The sequence below is a fragment of the Aythya fuligula genome, chromosome 5 (assembly GCF_009819795.1).
Source record: "Aythya fuligula isolate bAytFul2 chromosome 5, bAytFul2.pri, whole genome shotgun sequence".
Lineage (NCBI taxonomy): Eukaryota > Metazoa > Chordata > Aves > Anseriformes > Anatidae > Aythya > Aythya fuligula.
In genome coordinates, this window is record NC_045563.1 from 10,120,019 (window position 1) to 10,143,543 (window position 23,525).

General features: G+C 41.6%; 1 protein-coding gene across 1 annotated transcript in view; it reads right to left on the reverse strand.

The window, feature by feature from the left end:
- Positions 1-20,001, reverse strand: part of ASPG (asparaginase) — a 44,782-nt gene extending 24,781 nt beyond the window's left edge. Inside the window, exons 1-6 of the mRNA XM_032188525.1 lie at positions 19,837-20,001; positions 13,836-13,965; positions 10,048-10,159; positions 7,053-7,178; positions 5,495-5,578; positions 4,271-4,397 (exon numbers count right to left, since the gene is read on the reverse strand). Coding sequence (XP_032044416.1) covers positions 4,271-4,397; positions 5,495-5,578; positions 7,053-7,178; positions 10,048-10,159; positions 13,836-13,965; positions 19,837-19,984 — 727 coding nt within the window. The 5' untranslated portion in view covers positions 19,985-20,001. The remainder of the gene's footprint in view (positions 1-4,270; positions 4,398-5,494; positions 5,579-7,052; positions 7,179-10,047; positions 10,160-13,835; positions 13,966-19,836) is intronic.
- Between the last annotated feature and the right edge of the window lie 3,524 nt (positions 20,002-23,525).

Here is a 23,525-nt window from a genome sequence, read left to right on the forward strand (position 1 = left end):
ACATTTTCTTCTGTGGATAAGAGTGACTAATTAGGGATATACAGGTTAGGCACAACAGAAAACAGTCACCTGTCCTGACTTGGATGGGCCATGCTTGTGAAGAGTTTAAGTTATATAGTGTGCTGTGTTATGTAAATACAGATACAAAGCTAGGGAACAAAACTAAGTTAGCAACTGGTCCTGCACAGCAGAAAGTTCCTAAAGCAATGTTACGTTAAACAGAAAGGTAATAGCTATTTACATCCTGTATTGAAAGTGGCTTGGGATAGAAAAGGTTGCATTATTCAAGGACATTATATTCAAGAAACTAAGGCTTTTTGTTTATTTTCCCAAACAAAACAATCACCTAAACGATACTCTGCTATTCCCAATCTCTCCCTCCCTCCCAAGCACTACAGCTTTTCAAAGTACAGGTCAGAACAACAAATTTGAAAGGGAGGTATATACCTAGGTCACAAAGTAAACTCTTTCAGGTTTGAATCCTCTGAAGCCTGCCTAGCTTTTGTTCTCCTCCTGAGCCTCACAGAAGCAACTTTGCAATCACTGGAGAGGCAGCTTCAGCCTCCTGAGGATACTGGGCAAAGTAGAGCTAAGAAAAAACACTGGCCTCCTTCACATCCCAGGGTTAAACAGGGAGGCAGCAAGGAAACATCCCAGAGTATTTTTCATTCAAGAAAAAAAAAATAGTACAACTATACAGAGTCCTTATCTTATTCAGCTTTATTCACACACACACACACAACTATGGTGATAGGGTTAGTATGGAAAGAAAAAATCAACCTAACTGAAAAATAAAATAGAAAAGAGAACAAGAAACTCAACAGTCTAGAAAGCAGCAAGGAAGGTGTTTTTTTTTTTTTTTTTTAAGAGCGCCTATGCCACAATGCAGGTTTCAACTTATAATGGGAGAGCTATAACTAAGAGCGACACCTCCCTTAGGAGTGGTGACTGAACTCCGAGTTATGAAATCAAACAAGAAATACAGCTTTTCTTGATTGCAGAGCTCCACACAAACAGCAACACTTTCTTCTCATCTCTCTCTGCTGGGCCACTGGCGAGCCGTACCATTATATAAGCTGCCCCAGCGTTCATTAGAATTCATTGCGACAGCCAAGGGGTGGGGAGCAGAGGCCAACCTATGGGTGGAAATTTCTGAAGGAGGCAAGCAAACATAGACCCCCTTTTTTGGCAGTTTATTATAAAACAATTGACACACGCCTTTTGAAATGAATATTTAAATTGAACAGTATCACTGCAAGAACCAACATGCCTGCTTACTAGGGGGAAAAACAAACCAAGAGCACTTCAGTGAGCAGAGCTGACATTTGCCTTAATGCTTAAATGACTTGGGTTTTTTGCTATAAATAACCAGCACTGCCAACCAAGACACAGACTTGGCCAGTGACAAATAGCTTCTCTTTAATAGGACTGGTGGACAGATGAGATCTAAAGGGCCTTCTAACCTGCTACTGCTGTACCCCGTTTGCATATACAGTCACACGGGCTCTTTTCATCCCCTACACAAGTTATGGGTCTAATCATATGGTCCTGTACATATGCACCACTCCCAGAAGTTACATGCATGTGTGATGAAGAAAGTCCAGCCGAGGTAACAAAGCAAGTTTCATATTTGCTTCATTAAGAAGACAACAGAGAAGAGAGGATAGTAATCAGTTATGAAATATACTGAGACTATTTACACATTTCAAGTGAAAGAGACCTCCTTGTCTCTCCTGTTCTCAAAACATGAGAGAAATACAATAAAGCATTTCAATTCATAAGCTTTATGATTTTAGAAATTTTGTTTTTCATTCCTATATTGTCCACTTCATGTTTTGTGATCCTGCTGCAAAAGCCCTTCCCGTTGAAATTGGGTTTTCTATTTCTCTGAGGAGTTTGCTAGAATTTTCACTTCTTACAAGAGCTTTGTGTGCTAAATTTAAAGTCTTAAGGAAGCTGCCACACTTGCCAGTCTAAAACTGGAAAACAGGTCTCCTAGGTGCTGGCAACACAGTTAAGGTCTGGCAGAGAGCACAGCCAGTTGATGGGATCAGTAATCCCCTGGGAGTTTCACCTGAAGCGGGAAGATGGTAAAAAAAAAAAGGCATGGAGATCAAGAACGAAGAAGTGAGCTGGAGCTGGGTAAGGGAGGGGAAGAGAACTAAGCCTTTGGCTCTCCTCTCCGGCTCTGAAGTAGCCTGCTGCTTTTATATGGTACGTCTAGCCTCGAAGAGCAGCTCCTCTCCTCATTCCTGTGTACCAGCCCATGATCACAAGCATATTCCATCACATTCCTCACTCTCTCTATTTTGCCACCAGTCTGCTTCTCTGGAATTTTCATTCCCAGCTTTGTTACAACTAGGAAGCCCAAGGAAGAGTTTCTGCACATGGCCTATCCCTTCTGGCGTTGTCAGACTGCTCTACATAATGCTGAAGCAGCAAGAGTCAGCCCTGTCTACAGGAAGATTAAGACATTATACAAAAGTCATTTGGAAAAAAAAAATAATTAAAAGATGCTACATTTGTTTGGTTTATTTTTCCAAGCCCTGAGTGATCCCTTGTCTCCATGAAAGCTTCATACTAGGCTTGTTTGAGCAAACACAAGGGAGACAGCTATGTTTCAAACAATTACTTTGGACAAAATAAAGCAGCACTAGTAGATTGCCCATACTATAAACTATGTTTTTCAAAATGGAACGATCCTTCAATACTGACACCGTCATCTTGGATAAATGATGCCACCCTAACTGGGTAATCAACTGAAACAAATAAAAATAGAGCCTATCACACCTTCAGTTTTTAAATCAGAAATCCTCACTGACCTCAGTGGGGCATTCTACTGAAAAGATAATGGGACACAAAATGGGCCAAGGGAAGTACTTAGTAACTTTCTCATTTTTCTCCTACAGACAAGGAATCGCAAAACAGGTCATTCAAATCCAAGAGAGAAGCAGTATGCGATTTTCAGCCTGATTTCATTATTGATCAGTCAGTAAACTGAATTTATTTATACCCTATATGATGCAGCCCATAAAAAATGAAAGAAGAAGATTTTCCCCAGTTTACTACAACAATCAACTAATAGCATTTCTGTTGATTTCAGGTACACAGTATTTGACACAGCACGGTAATACAACAGTGGCACACTCCCAACCAGAGAGATGTCTTAAAGACCACTACAGCATCTTACAGGGTTCCTCAATTTGTCTGCCTGTTACAAACATAGGCCTTTGATCCTGTAACTTTGTTAAGTGACTCTCACTCATTAGGTTGAAGGCTAAATTTATTTTTCTGTATTATAAAATGTCTCTCCCTACTAGTAGAAACCATTCAGAATGCCATGCTGCATGGCGATGAGCTAGAACTCCTAGTAAAATAATTTGTGAACCCCTTCCTATTTCCTGTTTGTGGCAATAATGGAGATTGTCACCATGGCCTACTCCTTTTGAATATACCTAGGCAATCCAAAAGCAGCTTGCAAAACTTGTTACATTTTTGAAAACTGTTCTTTAGTATGTTTTTTTCATAACAACTCATTTGGCTAGATTCCAGATGTATCTCTCTTCTCCACTCTCCAAAGAAAGACTGACATTTATCCAAGAACAGACATCAGAATGTTAATGACTTTACACAAGGATACTGAAATCTTCATGTAGTTTTTCTCCTCCTTATAAAGCAGACACACAAAAATTAGAGGGAATCTCAGTAAGTTAGGGGGGAAAAAAACTTCACACGGAGCATATTCCAAGTCTGCTATTTTTGATGTGCTTGCAGCCTAGATGAGTCCTAAATATCCAGTAAAACATTCTACAAAATGTCATGGATCTAACAGACGATCTGTTGAAGCTGCAAGTACTCGGCAATGGCTCTTTTGCCTGATCTCAGAGCCCAGCATGGTCATTAATGAAATTAAGCTCTTTGTTCTTTCAGTCCTCACTCCTTCATTTTTATCTTCACAGCAAGCATTTTCATGACACAGGGGCAACGTTCCCTTTGGTTAGTGCAGTTCTTAAGTCACAGTCAGTCTAGCTCACATTCGTATTCAATAGATAAGTACAGTCGAGTCACAAATTCTCAGTCTTACTAAAATTTAAAGACTGTCAGAGCATAGAATGAATAGTCAAGTGTTTCAGATCATACAAAGCGGAGTGTTTTCAAATAAATTTGAGGTTAAAAACAGCATTTCAACTACATAAGCACATATTCTTTTCAGCTAGAGTTCTATTACATGTGGCATAAATTACAAGGCTTAAGAGATGATGTTGCTTACTTGTAATATCAACCTCAGCATTTGCAAGTGGAGGCAGGTTAGGTGAGGAAAAGGCATTGAAACTCCCAGCATCCACCTTAGTCACCCTATTTCCCCTGTACAGTTTATTATAAAAATACAGGCACACCTGCAAGACAAGTAAAGAAACAGGTCTATGAATAAGCCAGTAATTAAAAGATTCAGTAGATAAATACTGTAGTCTGTCCTTTATAAAGTGTTTTCTAAATCTTTAAAGCAACTCAGAAGCTAGTAGATGTTTACAATTCTTACCCTTTCAAAAAGAGTTGGCACATCTGTCACACATTGGTTTAAGAATTTAAGAACAAAACAAGTTAAGAACTAACTAGTTTCGTAATCCTCTCATGAGGCATAGTCCAGGAGACAGCAAATATGCCTGAGTCCACTTCAGAGACAGAGAAAAGGCACAGCATGGACTTTTTTAATAAGTTCATCAGTTATATCTAAATTCCGAATCCAAAATCTTAACAAAAGGCCTAGTGAAAATGTAGGATAACTTTCAAAAGAGTCACCAAGTATAAATAATTAGGTTCCTTCTGAAGTCCCTTAAAGTATGTCAACTTAAATTTGAAGGAAAACAGATACCTCAAAGTAGCTGTTAGTTATGAAGCTCTTAGCCAGTCACCTATTGCTGTGATCCCGCAAGGACTGGCTGTGTGAGCATGGCAGAAGTGAAATAAGGTACAACCTGCTCAGTTTTCTCTCAGACTTTCAGCTTGCACAGAATTGGCATCTTTAAAGGCTGGGTGCTAAAACTATAGAAATGCTTCCATGTTTATTATTTGTATCATCCTTGACACTTCAAGTACTAGAGCTAGAAGATATTGCCAATCAGTTCTAAAGCAACTTGAAAATTTCAAAGCAACTTTCAGTTCCAAAACTGACTTAAGTGCTTCAAATCCCACCCATTTGCAAGGGAACCTCTGATTTCAAGTCTGCAGTGAGCGACATTTCAAACCTGATAGTCTTTATAGAAGACACAGGCAAAATGGGATATTAATCCTGAGAGAACAGCATACACTGCTGTTGGCAAACCATGGAAGGGTTGGTTACCTCCGTGGAATCCATTTTTTTTTCCTTTTCAAGTGCAGTTCCTTACTGCCTACAGATATTTTGAGTATGTGTCCTAGCTAGGAGAATGTGTAAATTATGTGTCCTAGCCAGGAAGAAAGCAGCCTCTGAGACAATCTTCACAGGCAAACAGACCTCAGGAATCACGAACTGCCCAGCGAAGAGCAGCGCCCCCAGAAGGTTGGCTCGGCCGTCATTCTGCAACTCATATATGGGCACCTGAAGAACAGAAACTGAAATTAAACACTCTCCCTTCTGTAAAGCCTACACAGCAGAAAAAATAGTCCAATTTGTGAAACAGAGATACATGAATAATTTATGTAACAATGATTTATGACAAATAAAGTTTCCTTCTTCATCCAAACTATTTTAGGCTGCAGCAGATGGCGGGATTCCCCTCTGTGCTATCAGACTTCTTTAAATTAAGTGCTTAAACCTAATGTTGAGATGATTCTAGTATGACTAAGCAATTGTTTTTAAAAGGAGAGTCTGATTCAGGAAAAATATCAAGAATAGAAAGCAGGTGTACTCAGTTTACGTGACCGAGCATGGGAGAAGTGACTGTACAGAGAAAAAGCAACAGCCCCAGTTCTTGCAGAACTGCCACTGTGGGCTTCTGAATGGCTCTCTTGCACCATCTTTCCTCATAGTAGACAAGAACTGAGCCAGTAGGTTATTACCAACAGAACAGGAAAAGATTAAAAACAGAAATTTGGTCTGCTGAGTGTGATAGTGATGACTTCCATGCCTTTTCAGATTGCCTCTGTATTAACAGAGTCAGAGCTCCTTTCAGCAAAAAAAATCACATGCTCTATTGTTAGATCATAGAAGAATACAGCAAAAAGGAAAGTAAAGCACTGAATGTGATGTATCACAACTAGACTGCTCCATGTCAAGACAGTAAGTGGGAGTCTGCTCCTTTCTAGACTTTTGTATTTTGACTTCAAATAGACCACATGTGAAAGGGAAGTTATGAGATGGGGAGGGGAATTTTACAGTGTTATGTTTCATCTCTCTTTTGTGATTAGAGCTGTATTTTACACTCAAGCAAGCTATTCTAGAAAGACAACCCCTCCCCCTCAGACAATATGCAAAGGTCTGATCTCTAGCTAAGAGAATGAAAATTAATAAATCTAGTCTTTAGAGGAAAAGAAACAGACCACGTTGGTGCTCTGTGGAACAGAAATGATCAAAAATACATATATTGCTTAGAGATTATTTCACTAATTACTAAAAAAAAGAGAAATAATGCAACAATGAGTAACATAAAATGGGGTAACAACTGATGAAGTAAAAATAATAAGCTTGAGGGCTTTAAAACAAAAAACGACAACTAACAGCCAGCAGCCACCTGAGGCTGGAAAGATGCTCTTCATATAAACCGATTATTACACAATGGCCAGTGACAGGCTCTTACATCTTTCTCTGAAGCATCTGGTCCCAGCCACAATGAACTACTGGTCTGATGTGGTACAGAATTGTAAAGTCACTAATGATAGAATTATGGGGCAGATCCTCAGCTGGTAAACGCGTCAATTCTCGCTAATTTCTATCAGCACTGCGACCACTCACCCTGGGTAGCGGCCTGCCCCACACTACTAAATTAGATAGTGATGATGAGGATACTACATAGTTTTGCATACAAAACCAGTAAATGGGGCTTTTGACTTTGACTGCAAATTAAGTCCATTACCTGTGATCCTGTCAGAACAACGGTTTTACCCAGATTCTCACACATGAAGGATAAGGCTGAAGCAGTATACGCCATCGTATCGGTGCCGTGAAGGATCACAAAACCATCGTACTTTTCATAGTGCTCCTGGAGACGGAGAGACATTTTTCATATTGTTAGAAAAATGCACTGGCATCAGCAAGTGTGGCAGAAACTGCATGACTTTCACTGATGCAAGCAACAGTATTATACTTTAAATGGTAAACTTGTAATTCCTCCTAAAGTTATCCACGTTCTCAGTTTAATTATAATTAAGGGTTAATAGGACAATAAGCACTAGAGCTAGTAATTCTAATTATGGAACAGTCAAAGTGATTCGTCTATGTATACATATTAATGCAGCATTTTTAAACCAGAAGACAGCTAATTAAGAAAAGCTTAGCAATGGCTTTAAACGGGAATGTTAACATATGCAAATTAGTCACATAGTCTGATTTCTTGTTGCTGCTTTTACTTTAGGGATTACACCATTTACAGGAACAGATTAGGCAAACCAAGGCTATCATAATGTATAGAAAAAACAGTCCGTTTAATCCGGCGGGCAGACAGGCAAATTGCCAGTGTAAGAGTGCCCTCTTCTGTTTAGAAGCCGTAATTTATCAAGCAGTATGTGACTTCCGTAGATAGCAAGAGTTGAAGAGGCTTTTTACTGGTCATAGTTAAGGTACATATGCTTGCTGCTTTCTGAGAAGTCCCTTAGACTATCAGACACGTATGGATGCAAACAGGAATTTTATAATTATTTTAATCTACATACAATTCCACAGAGGAAGCTTTTTCTTAATGCATTGTACTGTTTGTCACAGAAAGGCTCAGGTTGGAAGGGACCTTAAAGATCATGTAGTTCCTACCCCACTGCCATAGGCAAGGATGCCACCCACTAGATCGATCAGGTTGCACCTTGATAACATAAAGTCACCTACTGCCTTTCAGAAGAAAAAAGAATTGTTTCCTCTATTTCAAGAATTATGCACGTAGTGATCACTTTAGTGAGAGACACTGAGACCTTTAATGTAATTTGGTCACATGGACTGGTACATAAAAGTGTGATCAAATCGAAGAAGTGCCAGCAGGGGGGAAAGTTTGTTTGTTTGTTTCCATAGAATTAAATGAGATTTCTTTTTAATTCGTTTTATATTAGGCACACGCACTTGACATCTGGTAACAGTCACCTCCAAATCCACCTGCACACTTCCAGTTGTCCTTTTGCCATTTCTTCACTAATACTCATCCCTGCATATTGCTATCTACTGAAAGTTTCAGTGGAGTTCTGATTATTTCTCACCAGTCAGCCAGCAGAATAACAGCCAGTGTTGCCAGATTCTTCTGTAGGCCAAACGACACTGTGATGCGAAAAGTTTGCTGCAGTATTCACCAATGCAGCAACAAAATAAGCAATTTCAGGAGCTAAGAGCACAGAAATAGACATTTGTCCTAACTCAATCAAGACACTTCACAAATCTTGTCAGCCTTATGAACCTTATTAAATAATAAAGAACATAGCTTGGTGTAAGCTTCATAATATAAAAGATCTGCTTGGCAATTAAGGAGAAAGCCCACAGAAACATCTTAAAATGCTTCAGTCAGACAAGTCTCCAGCACATTACAGTTGTGCCAAGTGTTCACATACTCAGTGAACACAAAGTGGCAGTGTCTATACACAAACTGGATAGTTGACGATTTTTTTTTTCCCTTCTCAGCACTTTTCAGTAGGATTACATGTACTAGATGCATACATACAGAGAAGCCAGATTCTGTGTACAAGAAAGAAGCATTTTTTTTTTTTGAGATAAGAAGTTGTAATAAAACTAATATGCTGTTTTTGAAGAAAAGTAAGCTCTCTCCTGTTCAGCATGGCATTCCCCTCTTTGTGTTACCCTGCTTTCGGCCCTAGACTTTCACCAGCTGCATCCCTGCTCCATTCTAGAGGCTCCACACCCAGGCATTAGCTCTGTCTCTTTCTCTGCCCTGGCAATATGCATTCCATAGGAGAAGCATCATCCCCAGTTTGGTGGTTTCAGGATTAAAGGACCTGAAGGTGAAAGACTGTTACATAATCTTCAGCAGCATTCCCAGCATTATTACACTGTCCATGTAAATTGGTACAGCTTGGTTTAAGGAGATTTACTCTACAAAGCCCACTATTGCAGAGCGAGCAGGAGTGGAAGAGCTGTATCTTACTAGGCCCGTGATTATTTATTTATAACAGCTATGTATGAATTTCTGGTGTGAAGTATTCAAAATGTTTCATATTTCTACTTTCCAAAAAGCACATAGTTAAACTCAGAAATGGGAACAGGAGCAAAGAAATGCTGATTTTTAATCTAGAGGAGGATGTAATGAGCTTATCTATAAATACAGAAATATCTAGGACATTAAACGTTTCACAGTGTGTGGAAGCTAACCATGATGACATTTTTTTCTATTAACTGCAAAGCCAATGCTAATCAAGTCAGTCTGTGCCCAGAGTAAGAAAGGTATAAACATGAAATTATTTTTTATGCTAATAGCCAACCATTGCACTGTTAGAACATTAAGCTGCATAACTGACAAAACTTCCTGCTAAGCCACCTACCCCTGAGGATTTTATTTGACAGTTTTGGACAGTGAATTTTAGCCAACATTTTAGAACATCCCAATCTACATATCACATACCATATTTGATCACGGCTGCATTTTTTTTTACTTATTCTTTTACAGAATTATGACATGGCTTATCATTGCAAGAACCATAACTTTAATGAGTCTGCAACATTTTCAAAAGGAAAAAAAGTTTGCAAGCCTTGCAAGTGCAATCCTTGTTACTTCGCAAGTAACTAAGAAAGATGCATAGCATTTAAACTTAAACAAATACTTAGGTATAGCACTCCTCCACTGTTACCCCTTGCTAAGTACACTGAATATACTACTGTTTTTGTTTAAGCAACAAATGAAATCTTATCCCACACTTCAGTACCTCAAGTTTCTTTGCAATTTTGGCCCAATCCTCTGGCGTCATGTTCGAAGAATCAAGTAGTGGTGACAGCTCCAGAATTGTGTAGAAAATTCTTTTGTTTTGCTTAGAGAGACTGTGGAGAAAGACAATTGGGGGAAAAAAATAACTCTTAGAGCTAATACCAGCTCATCACTTCTGATTTTTTTTTTTTCACTAAATCAATAGTTCTGTTCTGAGTCCAACCCCCTAAAGTCTATGGAAAAAAAAAAAAAACTCTTACACTCGAAACATTAAGTTCCAAGTTTAGAAGTTTATGACTTGATGTGGTTTAAAGCACAAATGCTTTAATCTACTAAACTTAGAATTCAGGAGGCAGGGGAGAGGTTGGCAAAACCTAAGGCAGAAATAACCCATACTCACTTTGTTTAAGTTTGGAACTGAGTTCTACCAAAGTTGATACCAAGACTTAAGGTTTAAAAACGCTTCATAAGCTACTGAGAGGAATCTGTAAAGCTCCCAAGATATATAGGGGGTTAACAAAAGAATTGCAGATTTTTTTAATGCTTTGATAACTATAAATTCCCTAGCATAAAAGGCATCTTCTCTTCAGAGTCTTAAGACTGACGTTCATCTCTAAGGCCTTTAGAAAGCCCACTCTTCTCAGTTTCTAGAAAAGATTCTCTCCTGGTTAGCCACCAATACCTTCAAGTTAACTATGGCCAAATGGCCCAGTAAAAGTTGTCTTGTCTTTTCTAGTTAGAGGCTAACTTCGTAAAGCCCCAGACCTAGCCTACTAGGCCTATTAACACCTTGCTCTGGAAGTTTCCTGTTTGAGCTGAAACTTGGTACCAGATGTGGAGTTGAAGCATGTAATAATATGGAAGATCTTAAAATATTGGCATAGATTGGAAACACAGACCCAGGTCTGTAAAACAGAACAAAAACCACAGCTCACAGGCAATCAGCTATTGACAACTGAACAAGCACAACCTTGATAGCTGGGAAAGGTTACTCTCAGTACAATGCAGACAATACAAAGCAACTATGCAAGAAAAAAAAAAAAAACACACAATATCATGTTGTACCCATGAGGCTGAGGAATATAACATCTCATAGCATGTAGCTCAGCAGGAGACCAAAGATAAAGAACTGTCTAGACACTCAAATATCTTACAAAGTGCAAAACCCAACTTTAGAGGGGAATTTTCAATATCAGGTGAGATGATGGCTCTGGAATCACTGTGGGATGGTCATAGCTGTCTGCTTTCCCTACCTCCAAGGACCACTGGTCTCCTTTACCCTGCTTGAAATCTGACTCTTCAAAGGCCTTTGAACTGCCAGCCAAATGGACTCCATACAGAGCATGTGTTTTACCCCGCAAAATATGCCCATTTCTCCACTCTAACTTTCTAACCCCTCAAGTATAGTCACCTGCATAGAAACTGAACTTTGCTAGTTAAGACTTTGGGCTAAAGGAAAAAAAAAAAAAAAAAAAAAGAATCCTACTACTATTTTCTGCTACCTTTCTGAAGATTCGAAAAGAACAGAATATCCAATATTTTCACCCATTCTTAAATTAGCATTTTAAAGGAAATTCTCAGACTAGGAGTGCAGGAACCTTTGCTACAGTAAGACTAAGACTCGTGTCACTGAAATTAACTTTAAATCATATGGTCTATTACAAGGTTCAAGTCACAAGGAATATAAAACATTTTAAGAACGCTGAGACACAGACATTTACTTAATAGTTGGAATATATTCCTATGTAGCAATGCAGTTGCAAACAAGCAGCTAACAAACAAGAACTAGTAGCAGGCCAGCTCTGCCCTTCCTTTTTACTTTCTCTTCCAAGCAAAGCCACCCAGGAACATGGTTAATAGCATTGCTTTCAGAGCATTCTCAATGCTTTTCCACTGCCTGAGGATGATGGAAAGTTTGCTGCCAGCTGTAATTGTGACAAACACTTCAACATTTACTTCCTTCCACTGCAAGACAGTCAAAGGCTATAGCAAAGACCAGGAGACTCCAAGATGTATGGATGTGTACAACAAAGTTCCTGAGCAATGCGTTGAGAGCACAGAGTTGATTACCTTCCCTCCTCAACTTGCCATTCTTGTATGTATGTGTGACAATGTAAAAAATCACCTTATAAAATCTGCACAACCACTCCTCTTATAAGGCCTGTGTGAGAGCTGCTTACAGCAGAAGTAGCATTTAAACTCTGTGTGTTTTTTATTCTAAAGGAACTAACATACTGTAGCTAAGTTGCTAGTTTTCATACAACAAATTGCCTTGTTAGATAACACATTTACACACACTGCCTAAGAGTAACTTTGGAAGTCAGTAGAAAATCAATGAAAAGAAAGCTCCCCCAGGGACGAGCTCTTCAAATAAAATACAACATACCAAAAATGAGACCAGCTTAGTCTCCTCCTTTTGATCTCTCCCTCTAAGAAAAAGATCATTAGATTATATCTTTGCTCATTACAGGGAGGTTTTTAAATGGGTATACAAAGTTCACAAAATACTCCCATTTTCTCTCCCCAGAAACTTGCCTTATTTCTCAACTGCCTAGTTAAAATATCACCCAACTAGCACAAAAGAGAAAATGGCAAATTGCCATGACTGACCTCCATAAATGGCACACAGTAGTGCCAGAAAAAGAACAGGATTTTTTTTTAAGTTCAGTTCTTGATCTGAATGATTGTTTCAAGGTTTTCTGCTCCTCATGGAGAACATACACCAGGAGAAGTGCATTTAGGAGTCAAATGTGTATATTGGTGCAGTTTTGTTACATTTTAAATCCCCTAAATATTTAAAAGTTATTCAGTTATAACACAGCATTGTAACAGTTCCAGTTTTTCTTTTGTATAGCCATCATATTTAACACAAACTGTATAGTCACATCAATATTATTGCACTAGAAGTCCTTTTTTTTCCTTCACCCCGTTCCCGCCACCTGACTTTTAAGTAGGTGCTTTTAAAAGCTTAACACAGAGACCTCAAGACAAAATAGAAAGAAATTAATAAACCTTGTATTTTGTTTGTATGTCCTGATTTTCTCCTTTAAGATTAAAGAATATCCATTTTCACTCTTTTAACAAAACAGCAATAGTCCCATTTATTTTTGAACAATTGTAAAATAATCCTTTGTGTGAAGTTAACATGTTTACAGGGGTAGTCATTCATCACAGCTGGGGAATATCTCAAATTAGCATACTGCCCTCTAAATAAAACCTATAAGCTTATTAATCATTGCCCAACAGTTAAGAAGCAATGCAGATTAATTATAAACCCATCACTTATTATCATAATGTTGCATAAATTTGGGAAGGACAAACAGCTTTTAGGGTTTTTAGAAAACCAGAAGGCCTGCGGAATTAAAGTATGAGGCCTACTCATGGATGAATTAATTTGATGCTACTTTTTCAGACATGCTGAAGATAACTCACACAGAGCTTTATTACCAGTTTTCTTAGTTGCTCTAGAATATTTGTGTGCTTGCACAGTAACAAATAAACACCAAAACCTGGAAAAAAATACAGAACTAAGCTGCACAGAATGTTTGCTTGCTGACAAATTTATAAGTTATTTCTCAAGTAGTTGTATGACACCTCATTGCAAATGTATAAAAACAGACATTTTCTATAATAAAAGACAGGGTAGGAGGCCTTTTCTGTTTAAGTCAACGTAAGCATTTTTGCTAATCTAATAATGGATTCTTCAAATCAAATGTATGGAGATATATTTACTTGAAAATCAACACAACACTTCCTAACCCTCCCTCTCCCCAAGGAAAAGGTACTTACGGGAGCACCAATGTGTTTTCAGGAAATTCATGGAACTTGACAAGTTTTGTTTCTCGGGCATATGCTTCGTCATGCAGCATTGGCATTGTCTTCAAGCTGCTCACTAACTTATTGGCCTCTGGAGCAAGTCCTTAAAAATAAAGAATAGAAGAAATAAATAAAGGAGCAGGGACAGAAGGAAGGGAGTGGCACAATAAGGAGGGAAGAAATCAGGTTATGCAGATGTTTGCCTGCCCTTCCACATGAAATTTAAACTGTCTATTGCCAGTTAAAAAATGTGAAAGCAATATAATCAATACATCTCTGTGCAGTTATTCCTTTCATGGCTTTAAGTAAATAAAACCTTCATTTAGGAGAAATAACATTACTAATCTCCTCCGTATCAAATATTTATGTGTTACCTATTTGAAATTGATGTTTGTGCAGAAATACTGATAGCAAAAAGTTACAAATCTCTTACATTTGCCGCAGCTATTCCCTATCCAGTGGCAGGGTATTTACAAAACCCTGAACATTATTTTGTACTAGGAAGCTGTGATATTTTTGCCTAAGCCTCTTAGCTTACAGATGTGTTGACACAAGCAGCAAGCTACTGGCATGACTCTACTGGAAAGCTGCACATTATGTCTCACTGTCAACAGCACTAGTATTTGCATAGAGGGGAAAAAATAAAACAGAAAGCTAAAACAAAACCCCAGGAGGTATTGGGTATTGACGGATACAGACAAAGATCAGTATTTATAAAAGCAGAGAAACATTAGTTTCCCAGAAGGGTCTTAAGTGCTAAGTTCTCTATCCCTCTGTCTGGGACAGGTGCTCTCCACCAGCAGGTTTAGGACTGAACACCGTAGTTGACAACAGGCAGAGGAGGTGCATAAATTGCTGAAGAAAAGTAAGTGGAAGCATGGACGCATCTTAACCTCTGTTCAGGAGCTCCTGATGTTGTCTTCTGCTCTGTGGCAGTAGCTCTGAAGATGGCTGGGGCTGAAATCAGCCTAAATTCATTTAGGGTTTGCTGGATCTGCAGGTGTTCTGGCTGCAAATGGCTATTTGAAACAGAAGCCACATGCTGCTCTCTGATAGACAGAGAGGCACCTAAATTTTTCATGTTACAATTAGTATCACAGAACTGTGTTCCTCTGTGAACCTAACTCGTGACTGCTCTGATATTGATAGGATAAACAACATCTTTGCATTTTAGCTCCTGGGGTTAGCTGGGAAAAAAGAGGGATGTTCATTTATAGTCTAAATTTTGTGGGGCAGAACTTTGTATATCTCAGGCTTTAGTAACCCTCATGTCTTTAAGTGACAATAGTACATCACAAGTTTCTGGATCAGTAATATTCCAATTAGATTATAATAATTCAATTATGATGTTATATTGTAGTGCTCCAGGTATTTTTTAATTTGCCGTTACTTTTCCTTCACCTGAGCCAAGAACTCCTCTCCCAGGATCCTGCTTGATGCAGGACAACCAAAACTCTAGGGTCCACAGTCCTAAGTCACCCTATTTTTCTTACATCTGACTTTCTGAGACACGCTTCATTCAGGTAGTTTCCACCAAAGGCATTTCTCTCCAACTTCAAGATTCCACTGGCACTACTGTCCCGCTCTGTTTAATCTCAGTGACTGCTTTATGCCACCTGTTCAGACAGCAAACAAATTCTCCAACCTCATTATTCAGCTTTTGCTAGTTCTAGTCATTCATAATTTGAGACTAGGTAATTCTCTTCTACTGCCTAGTTCTTCCATCTGCTTAAACATGATTGTCACACAAGTTCACATCTATTTTTGTTTGTTTCACCTTCAAACAACAGGTTTGTTATTTAAAATACTCCAAAATATGGAGAAACAGTTGTAGCATTAGCTAAAGTGCACACACGGCTGCTTTACTTGGGGTCTGTTTACTTTCCCAAGTGATGGAAAATCCTTAAGAACTCCTCAATTTCTTTCCTGGCTTGCCCTAAATGAAGCAGCGAGCCTTTTCATAGCCAGCTTCCTCACAGAATGGCAACAGCCCTTGAGTGGCTTGGGTTGGATTCCTGACGGAACACTTTGTTTTACAAAATATACTTAACATGCTTTACGCTTTGGATGTTTTGTTCCTTCACTTCTAATCCCTGCTTATTCCTATTAAAGATGTTCCTAGCTTATTCACCAATGGTCGCTGCACTTGGACGCAGAGTCATTCTGGCTCTGAAGCGCAGCCCACACAGTTTCACAGTGTTTTCTGTGTGTTTCCTGATCATTTTTCTGTTTGGCCAATACTTGTCTTGCTCAGAATATCGACAGTGGATTAGATGGTTTAGTTTTTGGTATTTGCCCTAAGAAGTGGAAGCTGATGTATGTTAACATTCTTAAGTCCTTTCCCTATTAATGACTGTTCCTCATCTCTTCTCTTAATCACAGATCTGACCCCATTTTTCTGTACCTGCCTGCACTGTACTTAAACCTTTTTTTAAGACATTCTTCAAATGGATCCAAGACATCCCACTTACAACCTACAAAGTCCCCTAGATGTGTCCATGTTTAACGGTGGTTTCTGCTTCAAGAAGCAAAGGCAGGGGAACTCAAATGCAACTGTTTTAAGAACACTTCCACTTTATTAGGCATGGAAAACATCTTCCGTGAGCCAAACTCATTAACCAAGTATTTGAAGCAACCTTACCCTTGCAGAGAAGAAGCAGGATGTGCATTTTTTCCAAGTACCTCTCAACAGCTTCTGTCCTTCTCTCTCTAGCTGGCCAAGCCTTGCATCACAAAGCAGATGCAAGGAGGCAGAACAGCAAACACCTACCTGTGGCTGAAGAGAATAAGCATGGTTCTGTCTGCCACCAAGGACTCTGCTATTCACTCCATTATTAGAGATAACACAGCTGTAGCTACTTACTGATCAAGATATCCTGCAGCCCGTGCTGCAGCAGAGAATGGGGAGCTGAAAAATTCTGATCCAACTGTGTCTGTGCAGCTCTGCATGCAAGAAGCCACAGCAGTTAGGGGAAAGAAGTGTACTGTACTTCAGATTACAGGGCATCACCCCCAAAGACAAATTCTCTGTCTGGAGGCACACAAAGGACTTCACCAAACCAGTTTTATTCCTATGGGAATATCAAGACAAAGAGCATATGAATCTACGGTGATAGATCCCCAAAGCAGTGACGTCTATAAAACATGCTTTGTAAAGTCAGAGCAGCAGAGTGTTCTCCAACAAATTTATTTTATTTAATTTTTATTATGCAGTGCCAGGCACTTTAAGAAGCAATGTAAAGGTTTCAAAGCAAAGGTTTCACTTAGAAAAGCGTTGCATACTGCCCATTTGGACAACAGCAGTCAGTCCTTTGGCAGTCTCCTATGTCTAGAAAAGACATAATTAATTGAGAGACTATTCCACGCAATCCTAAAGGGATTTAGCTTAGCTCTACTTGTTTTTTGGGGTATTTTTCCCCCCTCACTATTTCAGGTAAAAGCTATGAAGCAGAGCCCACACATGAGCCTGAAGAAAACACCTTTCTGAAGGTGTTAATGCAGGGATTAGTGTCACAATAACCTCGCTAAGATTCTTTCTGAACTAAACTATTGATAACCCAAAAGAAGCCATTGTAGGAGAAAGGCAGTAGAAGGAAGAAATTTAAAACATGCACTGAAAGGGCTTATTTGACAGCAAAACAAGAATGCTGGGAGAGTCTGCAAATGAGCTGTCACCTCACTCAAACAGAAAGAGACCACCTATTGCCTGATAAAGACTCCTGCAGAGGTAGGCTCTAGACGTACAGTAAGTTGAAAAACTCCAAGACATGTCAGACGTCTTCTCCAGCAAGTGGAAAGAAAAGCTTGTAAGCCTAGATGGAAATTAGTTAGGTAGAATCAGCTTGCATCCTACAGTTCGAGCAGCTGCAGCTATAAAAGGTTTCATGGTACTTGAGGAAGCCACTCCTGTTTACCTTGCTTGAAATAAAACACTTACAGTTTAAGGTATGGCTGTAAACAGGTGCTTTATGTCCATTGGTTAATAAAAGAAACAAGCATTGCTTTTTATTTATTTATTTAACTTTTTAAGCACGCTGCCTTTCCCAGGCCCTTTCACTGGTTTCTGCCTGGACACTAAGGACTGCCAAATATTCTTAAAGAGGTACTCCAGCTGCTCTGCTGCTCGATCTGTGTACAAAAAGCAGGGTGAAAACCTCATCAGGATGTAGCCAGTCATTGGATCATAACTGCTACGTTGTTTGCACATGCTTTAATGATTGACACTCGTTAAGCAAAATCAAAAAAGTACACAAGATCAGAAGAGGTTATGGAGGTTGTTTATAAAAGAACAAGACGTCATTTTTATTTTCTTTAAAAGAAGTTTGGGGAACAAACAATTGAAGTAGAGAGTGATTTCAGTGTATGCAACACAGACAGAGGAAAGTGATTACATGTCATCTGAATTGCAGACATTTTTCTTTGAATTGTCATACTTCAGGCTCGTTTGATAGGTTAAATGCAATTAGACATAAAAAAAAAAAAAAAAAAGCAGAACAACCCTTTAACACATCTTCTGTACAATAAAGATCAGCCAACCACCATCTTCTAAGGCAGGATATGCATTAGAAACAAATTTAGTGTATAAAACTCTGAGGTGAAGCCCCAAGTGTTTTAGTCCTACAAATGAGTAACCAAAATGTTATTTCAACCAAGGGTTTGAAATTCTGTAGCAGGTTAGAGAAGCACCCTCATTTCTGAAACTAGAAACTTAGACTCTGTAGCCCCGGGATGCTCCACTGCCTATGAAGTAAAGAAGAAAACTGAATGGATGTTCACCTAAATCAAACTGCTTTCATTCTCGCTACCCTCATCTCTCCCAACTATACATCACCCCCTTTCCCTTTATGCCATTGCTGGTAAATACGCAGCCCTGCAGGAAGTCAGATATGGCCAAAAGCTGTTCTTTTCCCCAGACATGTCACTGAGCTGATGCTCCTGGTATCCCTTGGGATCTGTGCCTGCTGAGTATGGTTGTAGCAGCACTTAGATGGCACTTTTGGGGCTGGAGGGGTTGTTAGGTGCATTCATGCACCTGCCCATTTATATTTAGGGGCACCTGAAAATATAAAGCATGTACTTATGAAGCTTTCAGTTAAAATCCTGGCAATATGTCAATCAAGACATCTCAGGCTTCAGTTTGGGATTCAAGCACTTCTCAGCTGTGGGAGGGGAGCTGGCATGCCTAACCTTTTCTTCAACTAAAGTCTCAGTCTGCCTCAGTGAGGTAAAGCCCAACTCTTCAATGATTTCTTGAAGGAAATCAAGAGCTGGAAGGAGAGCAGCAGGAGCCTGCCCGGGGGCAGGTAAGCACAGATGCTGTGCCTGATCTTTCTTGGCGTGACACTTGGCAGGATGATGCTGGCTGCCACACTCGCATCAGCTGCGTGTTTCAGGTCACCACTTGAAAATCCTTGGCGTGGCTGCCACCCACGAGAGGCCACGCTCTTCCTGGTAGGAATGCGAGGCACATGCTCACCAGACAGCCTGGGACGGTTACTCTCCTGGGACTAAAAAAGGGCCGTGTGCCTAGTAAAATCACGTTGGTTTCATTTTCAGTGCGTGAAGGGAGGGGGAAGAGAAAGGGCTGGTGCTTCAGGAGACACGCTGCTCTCTGCCACAACCTGCTGTAACCAGCTGCCTGTCAGGACACCTACCAGCCGGGCTGCCGAAACAACCCGCTGACAGGAAGACGGGACTAGCAGGAGGAGAACATCCTTCTGATGCTGCTCTGAGCAGCTACGAGAAAACACGGGATGCTGAACTATAACGCGTGCCAGGAAGAGCGGCTGAAAGCAAGGTTTTAGTTACAAAAGCGGCAGCCTCATTGCACCCAAAGGGGCAGCTGGGGCACCCCACCGAGCCCGGCTGGTTCCACCACACACCCCAAAACCTCCATCCCCTCCCGGGGGGCTGCACCCAGCGACCTCCCCGGTACCCGGGGCTCCACCGCCCCGCTCCCCCCCAGCCCCCTCACCCTTGTCGTCCTGCACCATGCCGATGGTGCCGCCCGTGTTGATGACCAGCACCCGCGCCTCGCTGGAGGCCTTACAGCCGCCGGCGGGGCTCGGGGGGCGCTCCTGGGGCTGGGGGGCGGTCAGGGCTTTGCCTAGGGTTCGCTGCATCCCGGCTGCGAGGAACCGCTACCTCCCCGGCCGGCCACAAGCGGAGTTATAGGGCGGTGCGGGGGCCGCCCCTTCCCGCCCCCGGCGGCCGGGGTGGGGCGTGCGGGGAGGCGGGGAGAGCCCCGCTGAGGGGACGGGAGGGCGGCTGTGGGGCCGCGCCGGGCTCTGAGGGGATGTGGGGACAGGGCAGGGTGCTGGGGGTCACCCCCGCGGGGAGGAGCCCTGGGTCTTCCCCTTCTCTGTACGCCTTCAGTTTCAAAGAATAGTTCGTTAGCATCGTGAAACAACTCCAAGATCATCTGATCCCACCATCCCCTTACTACCAATGTCACCCACTAAACCATGTCCCTAAGCAGCAGATCCAACCTCTCCTTTAACAACACCCCAAAGAATGGTGACTCCACCACCTCCCTGGGCAACCCGTCCCAATGCCTGACTGCTCTTTCTGAGCAGAAATGTCCCCTCATTTCCTACCTGAACCTCCCCTGCCACAACTGGAGGCCATTCCCTCTAGTCCTATCACTGGTTACCTGTGAGAAGAGGCCAACCCCCAGCTCCCCACAACTCCCTTTCAGGTATTTGGAGAGCAATGAGGTCTCCCCTGAGCCTCCTCTTCTCCAGACTAAACAACCCCAGGTCCCTGAGACGCTCCTCACAGGACTTGTGCTCCAGGCCCCTCACCAGCTTCAGAGCCCCTGTCTGGACACATCCTTCTTGTACTGAGGGGCCCAAAACTGTACTCAAGGTGCAACCTCACCAGAGCAGAGTACAGGGGAACAAACACCTCCCTGGTCTTGCGGGTACACTATTCCTGACACAACCAGGATGCTGCTGGCCTTCTTGGCCACCTGGGCTCACTGCTGGCTTGTGTCCAGGCAAGCATCAACCAGCACCCCCAGATCCTTTTCCTCTGCACAGCTTTCCAGCCACTCTGCCCCAAGCCTGTAGGGCTGCACGGGTTGGTTGTGGCCAAAGTGCAGGACCCGGCCCTTAGCCATGTTGAACCTCATCCCATTGGCCTCTGCCCATCAGCCCATCCTGTCCATATCCCTCTGCAGGGCCTTCCTACCCTCCAGCAGATCAACACTACCTCCAAACTTGATGTCATCTGCAAACTTACAGATGGTGCACTCAATTCCCTCATCCAAATCATCAATAAAGATATTACTGATACACATGTCTTAGGACAAACAAAGAGTCTGGGACAATACTGCCTGGTAATGACTTCATTAAAGATAAGAGTTACTTGGAATGGTCTCCATGGACCACAATAAGAGCAGTAGAACAAGTAACATATCAGAAGCCTGCAAAACCACAGCCTTTCCAGATTTCTCTCTTTAATTAAATCTAGCATTCCTATATATTCCACTTGTGCAGTTCAGTTTTGAGGTATGCCCTAGTAATAGCAGCCCACAAAGTCATTTATCTGAGCTCATACCCTTTCACTAAATTGTACACTTGAGTACTAGAATCTGTTCATAGAACCATAGAATTGCCTGGTTTGTACCTCAAAGATAACCCAGTTCCAACACCCCTGCCATAGGCAGAGATGCCACCCACTAGATCAGGTTACTCAAGGCCTCATCTAACCCAGTCTTGAACATCTCCAGGGATGGGGCATTGACAACCTCTCTGGGCAACCTGTTCCAGTGCCTCATCATACTCTGAGTAAATAATTTTCTCCTAATCTCTAATTTAAATCTCCCTACATTTAGTTTAAAAACATTCCCCCACATTCTGTCAATATCTGATTGAGCAAAGAGCTGTTTTCCATCTTTTTTATAACTCCCCTACAAGTACTGAAAGATTGCAATGAGGTCACCCCAGAGCCTTCTCTTCTTCACGCTGAACAGCCACAGCTCTCTCAGCCTGACTTCACAGCAGAAGTTCCCTGTTCAGCCACATCAGCCTTCTTCCCCGCTGGCTCATCTTACAGCATGTGGGGACAGCCTGCTCCTACGCCTTGAAGACTTCCTTCTTGAGAAGAGTCTGGCCTTGCTGCACCGCTCTGCCCTTCAGGGCTGACTCCCAAGGGATCCTCCCTACCAGAGTCCAGAACAATTCAAAGTCTGCCCTCCGAAAGTCCAAGGTCGCAGCTTTACTGACACCACCACCCCTCCTTAGCTGCCTATCCCCTCTGAAGAGCTCGTAGCCATCCATTGCATCACTCCACTCATGGCAGTGGTCCCACCACGGTTCAGTGATGGAGACCAGGTCACAGACTGCCTGCTGCACAATACCATCCTGTTTGTTGCCCATGCTGCCTGCATTGGTGTAAATGAACTTCTCTTCTTCATGCTGAACAGCCACAGCTCTCTCAGCCTGTCTTCACAGGAGAGGTTCTCCAGCCCCTTGATCATCTTTCTGGCCCTCCTCTGGACCCACTCTAACAGCTCCACATCCTTCTCGTGCTGGGGTCTCCAGACCTGGACTCAGGACTGCAACTGGGGCCTCACAAGGGCAGAGCAGAGGGGGGCAACCACCTCCCTCACCCTGCTGGCCACTCCTCTCTTGATGCAGCCCAGGATGCAGTTGGCCTTCTGGGCTGCAAGCACGCACTGCTGGCTCATGTTGAGCTTTTGATCCATCAGAACCCTCAAGTCTTTCTCTGCAGGGCTGCTCTCAATGAGTTCTTCTCCCAGTCTATGCTCACATCCAGGATTGACCCAGCCCAGGTGCAGCACCTTGCATTTGGACTTGTTGAATCTCATTAGATTGATGTGGGCCCACTTCACAAGCCTGCCCAGGTGGCGCATATGAAGATACCACCTCTTTCTGTGGAGCAGGGACTCCTTAGAAAAAACAAGAACAAAGAGGAAGATGAAGCTTATTACTTCACCCTCAGATGCTAACTGATCTGCAGATTTGTCTGTTTTATGATAACAATCATCTCTTTGCTGTCAGTAGCCATATCTGCAAAGAGGGGTTATTGCCAGGATCTGAATACGAGGATCCCTGAAAGGATCTTTCCCATGCTGCAGGGATACTTTATTTCTTGATGCAGAGAAGAAAAAAAAAAAAAAAAAGAAAAAAAAAAAAGATTTAGGAAACAGTGACAAGATAAACTCACAGACCTCATTTCAGTGCTCCCTGAGAACCAGAAGCAGTATTATTGCCAATACCCAACGATGCTAACACTGTAGTGGAATTGCTAGTGTCATCAAAATAGATGGAGCAAAGCTGAAATGTTTATGGCATAGTATCTTCTGGTCCAGCAGTTCCTCCAGTCCCTTAGCATGTGCAAAGCTGAACTGGTGGGGAAATAGCTGTTATTTTTAATCTCTACCACAACAGCAAAAGTGGTGAATTACCGGCACAGGGATTAGAAAACTTACCCTATTCTATATTCTAGGCTTAAATGAGCTCCAATCTACATTTCACTTATGACCGACAATGTACTAGGTGTTTCTGTATTTTTTCCTATACCTTTCTATAAGTATCTTCCTAAGCTTTCAGACATACAAAGCTTTCCTTCAAGTCTGAAGTGGAAGCAGTTTGTATTTAGTGCAAGCTAAATACAAGATGAGGACAGTCTTTTAGG